Source organism: Cicer arietinum, chromosome 1 (assembly GCF_000331145.2).
Source record: "Cicer arietinum cultivar CDC Frontier isolate Library 1 chromosome 1, Cicar.CDCFrontier_v2.0, whole genome shotgun sequence".
Taxonomy (NCBI): Eukaryota; Viridiplantae; Streptophyta; class Magnoliopsida; order Fabales; family Fabaceae; genus Cicer; species Cicer arietinum.
The window spans coordinates 24,781,708-24,794,612 of record NC_021160.2 but is presented as its reverse complement, the minus strand read 5'-3'; the positions used below and the strand labels follow the sequence as shown (position 1 = coordinate 24,794,612).

At 30.0% G+C, this 12,905-nt stretch overlaps 1 protein-coding gene across 2 annotated transcripts; it reads left to right on the top strand.

Annotated features, from left to right (window-relative positions):
* Nucleotides 1–5,837: 5,837 nt before the first annotated feature.
* Nucleotides 5,838–12,553, top strand: LOC101491010 (homeobox protein knotted-1-like 4). 2 transcript variants are annotated; one of them, XM_004514003.4, is made up of 6 exons: nt 5,838–6,604; nt 9,050–9,170; nt 10,197–10,390; nt 10,476–10,607; nt 11,993–12,129; nt 12,239–12,553. In XM_004514003.4, exons 1-6 carry the CDS (start codon nt 6,122–6,124, stop codon nt 12,276–12,278), a joined length of 1,107 nt encoding a protein of 368 aa, XP_004514060.1. In that variant the 5' UTR covers nt 5,838–6,121; the 3' UTR covers nt 12,279–12,553. The 2 variants fall into 2 exon arrangements, with proteins under 2 accessions (XP_004514060.1, XP_004514061.1); XM_004514004.4 differs by having other exon boundaries at nt 5,864–6,604; nt 12,242–12,553.
* The last annotated feature ends 352 nt before the right edge of the window (nt 12,554–12,905 follow it).

The following is a 12,905-nucleotide window of genomic DNA, read 5'->3' as shown; positions in this document are numbered from 1 at the left end:
TGAGCCTACCTTTATTGATGAAGCATTGACAGATGATAGATGGATTCTTACAATGTAAGAAGAGTTAAATGAATTTAAGAGTAATGATGTTTGGGATCTAGTACCTAGACCAAAGAAGAACACTAGTAGAACCAACTGGATTTTCAAAAATAAGCTAAATGAAAAAGATGGAGTGATCAGAAAAATGCAAGACTTGTCGCACAAGGCTACAATCAACAAAAGGACATTAATTACACTAAGACATTTACTCTAGTGGCCATGTTAGAAGTTATTCGTATCCTACTTTCTTTTGTTGTAAATAATAACATTGCATTATTTCAAATGGATGTTAAAAGTGCTTGTCTAAATGGTTATATAAGTGAAGAAGTCTATGTTAAACAACCCCAGGTTTTTGAAAATTCTGAATTTCTAAATCATGTTTTTAAACTTAGGAAATCTCTATATAGTATAAAATAAGCACCTAGGCCATGGTATCATAGACTTGGTAACTTCTTGCTTAAAAATAACTTTGAAAAATGACAAGTAGATAATACAATTTTTAGAAAATCAATAGGAAATGATATTCTTATTATTCAAATTTTTGTTGATGACATTATTTTTGGATCTACTAATGACACTCTTTGCCAAGAATTTTCTAAATTGATGCAACTTGAATTTCAAATGAGTATGATGGGAGAACTTAAGTTCTTATTAGGGATACAAATTCAACAAAGTCAAAATGGTATATACATTCATCAAACTAAATATACAAAAGAGCTTCTTAGAAAGTTTAAGATGGGTTATTGTAAACCTATGGCTACACCAATACACCTTATATGTTCACTTGCAAAAGATGATTCAGGCCAAAAAGTTGACTAGAAAACCTATACAGAAATGATAGGATCCGTACTTTACCTTACCGCTTCTTGACCTGACATCATATTTAGTGTATGTGTATGTGTGTATGCAAGATTTTAAATTGACCCTGGGGAATCACATTTAACTACTGTTAAGAGGATCCTTAAATACCTAAAAGGCACTACCAACCTTACCTTGTTCTATGAGAAATCTCTTATGTACTAACTAAGTGGATATTGTGATTCTGGTTATGCTGGAGATAAACTTGAGAGAAAGAGCCCTAGTGGCAATTGCACTTTTCTAGGTGAAAACTTAATATCTTGGTCAAGTAAGAGACAAAGCACCATCGCCATGTCAACAACAAAGGCTAAGTACATTTCAGCAGCTGGCTGCAGTTCTCAACTACTTTGGATGAAACATCAACTTGAAGACTACAAAATCTTAGAACCCAACATTTCCATCTATTGTGATAACACTTATGTCATTTTCCTAACCAAAAACATTATACTTCATTCTAGAGCTAAACTCATAGAAATCAAACACCACTTCATTAGGAACTTTGTTCAAAAAGGGGTACAAAATATTCAGTCTGTAGACACTAAACACCAACGGCTGACATATTCATCGAACCACTAGCTGAAGATAGGTTTGACTTCATCAAGAAAAACCTAAACCTTACCTTCATACTTGACTGATGTTGTGATAACTTCTAAGTAGTCTAGCTTTACATTAGTTTTTATATTTTCTTGTAATATGTTATATTCATGTTATTCACACACACACAAAAAGAGACCAAGTTTCACTTTCAAGTAATTATGTTTGATGACACAAGGGGGATATATATATTTGATAAAGTGGAGAGAAAAGATAAAATGATACTTAGCCTTAGGGGGAGTCAAAGAAATATTAAGAAAATTTGTTATCAAAATTATAAGTTTTGTCATCATCAAAAAGGGGGAGATTGTTGGAATCAAGTTGGTTTTATACTTAGAGTTTTGATGATAACATAAGTATTTTATGAGAACAATATATTTGATTTCACATAGTATGAAAGAAGACTCGTGTTTTTGAAGACAAACTAAAAAAAGAATTGATTTAGATTTATAATTGAAGAAAATATAAAATTAGATTTTATTTAGATTTATAATTGAATAAAATATTTGACATGGTTGAAAAGAAGATATGGTCAAGATTTAAAGAATATTTTATCAAGATTTATCTACAAGAAAATTCGAACATAATTAATCTGAAGATTTTACAAACTCAATCTGAACAAAAGACAAACTAAATCAATCTGAAGAATTTACAAACTCAATATGAGCAAATTACGAACAAAATCAATCCAGAAGAACTACTCATATTGGATTCAAAAATAAAGAATTGGCTAAAGAACATATTATCAAAAAGCATCATGTTTAGAACTATTTTTGAATCAGATCATTGTTGACCAAGCTAGGAATGAAGATATAATTCAAGGCTGAAGGCTGAAGAAGAAGATCATCGAAAATCAGAAAAGAGTTGAAGAACTCATCAGTTGAAAATTTCAAATTCATCTTAGAGTTTAGAGAGAGAAACACTTGTTCAAGTTAGAAATATTTTTAAGTATTTTTTCTTAGAGTATGAGAGTTGTTATTATTATTATCAGCTTTGTTAGAAGCAAACACTTAAAGTTCCAATCTTTTGTATCTAACACGATATCGGTTTAGTTCCTTCTTCAATTTGGGGTTGTCATGTTGTTAGGAGAAGACTTGGCTTGTAGGGTCAAGGTGGTTAGTTCCTCATATGTTTGGGGTTGTCAGGCTGTTTGGGAAGACTGACTTGAAAGTCAGGTGCTTTATAATTTAACGTATTTGAATCAGTTGATTAAAGTCTTCTGAATGAGGGGACTAGTTGTAGCCAAGTTAGTGGTGAAATGAGATAAATTTGTGTCCAACTATTTATGCTTTCAATGTTTGCTGCCTCTGAACCCGATTGCATCTTATCTAAGTAATTCATAAAATAATCAACCAACCTTCATCGAATTAGCAAAAAATTATCAACTTTTTCAAACACAATCCAACCCCCTTCTCATGTATGCACCTTCAAGACTTTCCATGGAAGCATGAACGTCAAGAACACCATAATTACATCACCAACAAGTACTTATTTTTGTTTAATAATCATAAATTTATCGTTTTATCATTATAACAGAAAACTTATGAGAAAAAAGAAAAGAAAGTAATGAAGAAAATAATGAAGTTGATGAAAATTCCGAGAAAGAAGAGACAAAAGAAAGTCCTGAGAAAAAAATAATAGAGAGCCTCTTTGTAAAAGTAAAGTGGTAAAAAAGTGAGTTGTTTAACAAGGAAAACAAAAAGTGTGAGGAAAACAAAAATGCATAATCATAAATTTGTGTCCAACTATTTATTTTAATTTTTTCATATTTTTATCCATCCATAATTTTGGGTTGTCATGTAATCGTACGGTCCTCTAAAAAATAGAGGCTTATCATGCACAAAATCATGTTGTTGCTCATCCTTATGCATGTGATCCTCATACGCAGAATCTTGCTCATCCTTTTGCATGTAATCCTTACACACAAGATCGTGTTGCTCTTCTTGTTGTATGTGATCCTCATATGCATGATCCTGATGCACTGCTTGATCAAACTCACGCTGAACATGATCCTCTAGATGCTCTTGTACCTCTTGTTGCATCTCTTCGTTCCTCATTCTTCTTTTCTTAACAACAACTCTCTTATTAGATTGTGTAGGAACTAAAAAATGTTCTAAAATGTTTTTTTCTCTTCTGCTCATTGAAAATAATATATTTTAAAAAGTAAAAAACAAATTGAATAGAAATGCAAAAAAAAAACCCAAAAAGTTCATTTTTTTCGAAATTTCTAATTGTTATGTTTCAACGCAAAAAATTCAAAAATTAAATTTCTAGTAGCTGTTTTCACTTGGAAATTTTATTGTTCGAATTTTTCGCTCGTTTTTGTGCAAAAAACTTCAAAAAATGAAACTTTTGTGTGAAAATTACTATCAGAAAATTCATTTTTGATTTTTTTAGTTCAAAAATTTTTAGTTCGAAACATTTATTGAAAAAATATTATTTTTTTGAAAATTTTGGATTAAGGAGTATGTGTCAATTGTCCAATTTATTTTATACTTTAACTATTCACATGTGGTAATTGGGAAAGTTAAGGGACAAAAATTATAAGTATAAAGATTCAAGTCTAATTGATGGATACAAAATCCATTTTTCCTTTAATTATTATGCATTATGATCCAATACACTCATCCCAACCCAACCCCTTATTCCCCTTTTTCCAATGTTTTTTTATTAGTCACTCTATCATAAAATAACATAAGTAACATTTAAGGTTTTTGCAGATTTATTAAAAAAATATGGAATATTTTTAAAAAAAGTATATGTATAACGAGTACAAGAAAGGAAATACTCATTTTATCAAATTATTTTTACCAATTATTAATAAATTTTTAATACCATAAATGTAAAAGGTACATAATAGTAGTTGAAATTTATAATTAAAATAGTTAAAACTTCCATAATATTAAAATATATATTCATTTAAAAATAATATTTTTTTTGTTACAGTAACACTCATGTGAAAAGAAAAGAGTAAACAAAAAACAAAGGGGCTGTAAAAGAGTTTGTGTGACCTTAAATCTCTACCAATAGTATTTAAATGCCAGAATGGTTTTATTTATTTCTTTTAGAACTTTTTATTTTTTATTCTATTTTGTAACAGTTTAAATACATTTTTAATTTTGTAAAAAATTAACTTTTAATCTTTTAATTTTTAAAATAAAAATTTTGTTTCATTGTTTTACAATTTATTATATTTGTTGATTTCTATTATTTTTTACGATGTTATATATTTCATTATATATAACGTGATAGTGATGCTCCATTAAAATTTCATCAACATTGTAAATAAAAAACAAAAGTTTTTTACAAATAAAAACAAAGTCACACATAATTCAATTTTATCAAAGTTAATGTTTCATGTAACCATCTCACATCATTAAAAATAAAGAAAAATTAACAAAATTTTACAATTTATAAAATAGATGATCAAAATCCTATTTCATAAATAAAATGACTAAATATGAATATTTTCAAAAATAATAGGTTAAAAATACGGTTTAAAAAATATATTTTTAGCAATTGTACTCTAACAAATTAACAGCCTAAAAATATTTTTAAAATAAAAGGAAAATAAGTTTGTTTTTGTACCAAATCAGTGTCTCTGCCTGCCGGCGGCACCTCCTTCCATGATATGAATCAGCTAGAGCTAAGGTGAGTTTAGAATAGCACAGCGGCACAGCTAATGTACTAGCTGAGTTATGTCTCAGTTTTTTAGCAGTGTACGAACATTATTTGGCCCACAGTCCTAAATCTTGCAGTACTATTGTTGTGGTCCATGAAACCTCGTTAAAACACGTGTCAGACGTGGGTGCTCAAGTCGCTTTCGGGTTGGGTAGTTGCCAGCCCATGCCACTGCCACTCCCCCTCTTACGTCCTTTTTGGTTTATGGGACCGCAGAGAGAATATGTATGAGAGCCGGTCACTGTGTTGGGTTGGGTGAAGCGTGAAAACAAGGGTAGGCAGGCGGATTAGGACTAATTCATCTTACTTAAATAAAAAAAATGTCTCCGTCATCTTTCAATTTTAATTAATTATTATAAATTTCCGTCAAAAGCAAAACATGATTTCTTTATCCAAATTATAAAAAAATATCTCAAGAAATACGAAACCAACACGTCGGCAGACCGTGTCCACTTTCGGAACCATGTCATGATAATTACTTGTAAAATTAAATTAAAGTGAAATGAATGAACACAAAACAAAACATTAATTATTTACCACACTTAGCAAGGTTTGATTGGCGTAATTAAATAATACTACTAATAAAAAAATATCATTATAGCTGCCTCCAACATCATTGATCAATCTTTGTCTTATTATTACATGAAAATCTCCAATAAGGTAACACCACAAACCCCTGCACGTTATCACCAATCCCAACCTTTGGATCCTTTCTCACTCTAGCCCTCGACTTTCGTGTCATCATCCTTCAAAAAGTCTCCCCCCATAGAAAAAGTGCTTTTCCTCACCTCTTCACCCTACCTAGCTCTACCTCCGACTCTCACCGTGATTTTTCCACTCAAAATTTTCAACTCAACCCTCAGCTGTCTTTTGCGTCTCAGCTTCATGACATCCAATTAAACGTAGAAGCAGTGAAAGATATAAGAAGAAAAAAAACACGATTAAGCAAATGGCTTTTCACCACGACCATCTATCACACGAAATCAACTTCCAACCATTCACGGAAGATCAACAATTAAGTCAAAGCAGGGACATGCAGAGGATGCTACCATTCTCCGGCACCGGATCAGCGCCAACGTGGCTCAACAACGCCGCAACCCTACGGCAGCAAAATTTCCTCCACTTACAACCAGACACATCTCAAAACGACGACGTAAGGGGAATAAACATGATGGAGAAAATCAGGGATCGGAACCGGACGGAAAGTAACAACACCGAATCAGAAGAGTTATCACAATACAAAGCAGACATTCTTGGACATCCTCTCTACGATCAGCTTCTATCAGCTCACGTTTCCTGTTTGAGAATCGCAACGCCGGTTGATCAACTTCCTAGGATCGACGCGCAGCTTCAACAGTCGCAGCGCGTGGTTGACAAGTATTCTACACTTGCTAATGGTGTTGTGGATGAGAAGGAGCTTGATCAATTCATGGTTAGTTACAACAACCCAAACCTAATTTTATCAATTATTTAGCATCAATTATTAATTTGTAATCTTCTTTTTATCCATGCAAACAATATTTTATTCTTCTCTATTGTCCAACTGCTACTTTAATCTACTTTTCAACTATTGATTTATGTCTCCTCTTTGTTTCTTTATTGTTGTCGTGTTTAACCTAATTAACTAACTCTGTGCAAAAGCAATAGTATATTAACCATCAAGCTTGTTTGTGATTCTAAATTTCTAATAATTTGCGATTCTTGGATTACACAATTTTTTTCTTACTTTTTGTCTAGATTTTGTGCTTTTGTTTACTTATTTGTATTTATTATTATTATGTGAAGGTTGGATCTTCCTTTCCTGAATTTCCGGGGTTTGTTGTTTAGACTTTAAAAAACAGTAAAGGAGGGGTACTGTCGATTAGGGTAAAAGTAGAAATACACTTACATATAAATTAATAATTAGGTTAGGTTTGACGAATTTAAATATCAGTTTTTATAATTTTTTCAGACTCTCTTAATTCACTAAATAAGCTACCTATGCATAATAAGAAATACAGTTTGATGAATGTAACAAAAAATACAGTTTTATGATTGTAGGTGCTTGGTGCAGAATTAAATATATAAAGAAAATGATAATGATGGGAAAAGTAACATTTCTTTTTAATTTGCTTTTTTTTAATGTTGGACTGTAGCACGACTAGAGAGTAAATGAATCTGAATTTTTTTCTGTGATAAGGAAAAGAGATTCATTAATAGAGTAAATGAAACTAATTACTTTGTCCTGACCTGACTTGACTTGTGATGCTGCAGGCTGCAGCTGTGAGGTTTTTCCCTTTACTTTTTCTTCTAACATCTTAATTAATATTCCCAACTTGTTCGAAGGTTCACTTTTTTTATTGGTTATGGCCAACCATCAACTTGATTTTGTATTTAAAAAAATAAAAACTTAATTAATTTGGTGGTCTAGACCTTTAATTTCACTGTAGAATTAATTGTTAGTCTTACACATTACATGTAGTCATGTGCCCTTTACTATCAGCAAAAAACATAACTTGGAATTTTCGCCAAGTTTTCTCGATCTTTCCCCTTTGTATACGTTACTGGTATTACGGTAATGCATATTTTTAACATTCATTTGAGACAATGATCAGGAAGAGGCAAAGATGATGAAGTTAAGTTCTGAAACAACTTTTTAGTAATTAAAAAACAACTATGTGACTTAAAAAAAAAAGCTGTGTGTTATGCAATAAATACTTCATTATCAATAACCTAGACCAAGTAGCTTACTACTAGCACCCTTATTTTTTTTTAAGCAAACAAATTATTTAAATTGGAGTTTAATAAATATTCCAACGTATTACATAAAATTATGGACTATATGTTTGGTAAACACCCCATAGGATTATTACCAATACGAAAAAGTAAGACCATACTTCCTTTTACATGTATAGATGAACCACCTCCATGATATTTACTATATAATTAGCGACTCCTCTTGAAATATAATTAGCTAGTTAATAATTTGGTCTACCATATAATTAGCGACTCCTCTTGAAATGTAACTTTACTCAAACACCAAATTCCGTGTCACTCTTAACCACACCATTAATTGTGGTTGGATTCACGGTTGTCCAAATGATCAAATTGAGCTATCAATTGTTACTTGTGCGTTCATTTCACTTTGCCAAACATACGCTTCATAACTTACTTTTACCTCCGTTACAAAAAGTGGGTAATTTCATCCTTGTGATACATGGATCTGGATTCTCTATATATCTTCCTTAATCTAACAAATCGTAACCTACTGCATCATAGAGGATTCAGTCACTGTGATACATAGTACATACTATCAAATTCCAACCAACCATATTTTTAAATTGTGTTCTTAGGCTTTTCTACCTTATGCAAAAATAAAAATAAAGATGTTTTTGCTAAAATTATTAGACTTTTTGTTAAATTTTGGATAGTTCATTTTTATTCATTGTACCAATTCATCTCTTATATATATAGTTAAAGCTGTAATGGGCAAAAGAAAGTTAATTCAACCTTAAATTTTGAAAATGACAGATAAATATAAATAGTAACAAAATTCTTTTAAAATATAGACAATTAACTAATTAAAAAGAAAAGGAGATACTATTAACTTGACTTATTGTGTTTGTTGACTATTGAAACTTAAAACTATAGGATGATGGCAACTAATAACCTCCTGTACTCAAACTATGGTTGAGTTTTCTGAAAAAATGCATTATATTATGTTTCTTACTACTGTCGCAAAATATAAATAAAAATACGTCAAAGAAAATTACATGTATTTGGTTTCAAATTTTGAATCAAATTCATTAATTTTCTCTTATCTATTTTTGTTTATATTATGAGATATTTAAAGTTGTATGTTTGTTTAATTTGATCTTATAATATTAATTTTTTGTAGACACATTATGTTCTCCTGCTTTGTGCTTTTAAAGAACAATTGCAACAACATGTCCGTGTTCATGCCATGGAAGCTGTTATGGCTTGTTGGGAGTTGGAGCAGTCTCTGCAAAGCTTGACCGGTAAATATTGGTGTGACCTATCAATGTTAAATAGTGTTCTTTAAACATAAATAACTATCACTTGAAAAATATAAAAATGAGTAAATTTTGGTGTATACTCAAAGATAATATAATAAATATAAAAATAATTTTGTTTATTACATAAAAAGTTGTTTTTTTTTTCTTAAAAATTATTTATTTATAAATGACTAATACCGATGGTGGTGGAGGTGTCAAATAGTGGAGCCCTGGGGTGTCAAATAGGTTCACACCTATCACTATATTCTATAAAATAGAATAGAGTGAATAAAAGTTAGGGTAGGAAATAAAAGTTTAAATGGGAATTTAGGACTAGTCGAGAAAGCAAGTAGTTATCACTTATCTAGGCCGTGGTTCAATAAAGGATTCGAGATACGTGACAGATCAAGAAATTTTAATTAGTGGAGATTAAGGACAAAACCATATACTACAAATATTTACGTATGATTCAAATCTTGGAGATTATCTAAACTATATCATTTTTATGAGATCAACTATATCATTTTATATCTAAAAAATTGGAGACTCCAACATCTATGAAATTGGTGTATTGTTTTTTTTCTTTTCGTATTTGAAATTGTTATATGCTTTGTTTTTATATTTTAATTTTATTAAATATATTTTTATTCTAAACGTGATTTATAATCATTCAACAATTTAGCTCCCATTTTGTTGAACCTATAATTATTTACAAATAAATTTATTTAGAGATTTTTAGTAGGCAGTACAATACTTGATATTTATTACGACAAGAATAAAATTATCCAACAACTCAGAAGTAAAATAGAAAAGGAAGTGGGACAGCAGCCCCCAATTACTTGGTTGTAGATCCGTCCAGGTCCGAGACCTGATACACTCTAACCAAATAATGGCGGAAAAAAGCAGCGTAATTTGAGGAAATGAACATGAAGGAGAGTTACTTTGGCTCTAATTATGATGCCTTGTAGAACTCAAATCCGTTACTATATGAAGACTAATAATTAACTAAAAATAAAATATTGTGAACAGGTGTATCTCCCGGGGAAGGGACTGGTGCAACAATGTCCGACGATGAAGACGACCAAGCAGAGAGCAATGCAAACTTATACGAAGGAAGCCTAGATGGTGGTGATAGTCTCACCTTCGGTCCTCTTGTTCCAACTGAAAGTGAAAGATCTTTAATGGAACGTGTGAGACAAGAATTAAAGCACGAGCTAAAACAGGTAGTTAATTATCACATAATTATAAAGTTAATTGGATTGCTTTGCATGATGTAGTTAATTTATAATTGTTGTTTCAATCAATTAGGGTTACAAGAACAAGATTGTGGACATAAGAGAAGAAATTCTAAGGAAAAGAAGAGCGGGAAAGCTACCTGGTGATACCACATCCCTTTTGAAAGCTTGGTGGCAATCACACTCTAAATGGCCCTATCCCACAGTAAGTAGTTTTGAGATGAATGTGTGGTTAAACTTGTCTAATTAAGTTCTCCTTTGTCAACTTTTTTTTATAAATTATTTTAAATTATAAATTTTTGAACTAAAATTAATTATATGACATTATTTTAATAATAATTTTTTTAATAATCATATATATGCATATATCAAAATTTGAAATATACATTCAGATGAGGTGTTGCCAAGTTCTTAACTTATACTAATTATATTTGTCTATTTCATTGAATTTAACAATTAATTAATTTTGTAAACTTTATATTATGTATAAACTTCATTAAAAATTTACTTCATCCTATATTTGGTGTCTTCTTCACAATTAATATCTATAAAAACTAGTGTCATTTAATTTTTTAATTAAATACTCATCATTTTTAATATATTTAAAAGAAATTTAAACAACACCTTTTTTGAAACAGACAGAAATAGAAAATAGTATTTGTATAGTAAATTAGAACAGCAATCTACTTAATTAATTGTTTTTCTCGTAGCCAGAACTTTAAACAATTTATAATATTTTTTGTCAAAAACAAAACAACCGAAAATATCAAAGAGATTGTGTAATTTTTCTTTGAACTCTTATAGTTAAACATTGATAATTTTTATACATTAATAACATCTCAATTTTTCTGTTTATCTCTTTTCTTATGATATTAATTTTTCTATTTCTATCGCTCTCAATATGTAAAATGAGTTTTTGAATCGAAACAGTATTTCATTTTTCTTTTAGAAGAGAGAGAGTGATTATGATAAGACTTTTTTTAAAAAATCAATTAATTATGATAAGATTTATATGCTCATAATTTTTACTTCAATAATGATACACATACATTTAAATGTGTTACTCAATGTGTCAAGTCACAAGAATAAACTATTATTAAAGAATAAACCATTATTATTTTCATAATGTTTTAGAGCATTTTACCTCTCGTCCTTTAATATAAACATTTATTGTTATTTTTATTAAAAAAATTAGTAGCATAATAAATATATTTATTTTATGTGTTAATGTTTCAATAGTAACTTTTATATTTGTCTTAAATTTGACTTTTTTATATTTCAAAACATATTAATAGTATTACTAAATAGTATGTTTGAAAAGAAAAATACACTTTAGTAATAGTAAATTAAAATACTGCTTATACTTTTCTGTACTTATATTTATAAGTAAAGAGGTAGTATAAATTTTCCGTACTAGCTAGCAGTGACCAGGTAGACAACTATGACTCGTGAATTGATAATGTCATATTGTTATGTCCTAATAATTAATGTACCTAACTAACGCAACCTTGATGTTGCTGGCCGTTGGGCATTTGTCTCTTCATTCTTCAATGAATGCTGATCATATTCTACTCGTGAATGTTCTTTTAGGAAGAAGACAAGGCAAGGTTGGTCCAGGAAACAGGACTTCAATTAAAGCAGATTAATAACTGGTTCATAAATCAAAGAAAAAGGAATTGGCATACTAATCCTTCTTCTTCCACTGGCTCCAAAACCAAGCGTAAGAGGTGAGTTTTATTTCCCTAATTGTGTCCCTTTTTCTCATGTTTCAAATATTTATTTACTTCAGAATTATATATGTTGACGCTGAATCTGAATTTTATTACTTTTGGGTAGTAGTGGTGCAGGTGAAACCAGTAACCAGAGCTTCATGTGAATTGACACCCTATTTGGAACAATGAATAAAAGATGACAAAAAATCTATATATTCTTAGGACAGGAGCTTATAGTGAAAAACATGAAACTGATGTGGTGGAATATGAATGTTAAATCGGAATTTATGTTTATGCCAAGCAGAACTGAGAAATGATTTTTACTTTGTCATATCATAGATAAACTTAGTTTTTGTATATGAGACTACTTCTTGATAAATTAATCTATGAATCATGGACACCTCTTAAAATAGACGTGTCACATGCGTCATGTGTCCAACACCTGTATGAAATGTTTCCAACAATTCAGATATGTGTCTAAAAAAAAAACACTTTTTATCTTTGTATCAACTCACCAAAAACATTTTTTGGGCACTTCTCAAACACATGTATATATCGAGATTATAAAATTGTGTCGAAGCAATGATGATCGTTAAGAGGGTTAAACCCATTAAATACGAATAGATCATTTTTAAATTTTCAGTAGTAGATGGGTGATATATATATATATATATATATATATATATATATATATATATATATATGTCAAAGATTGTGATTTGAATTTAAGAAGGCCATAGCCCGAAAAGAAAAACTACAGAACAACCAATCGAACCATAGAAACTCCAGTT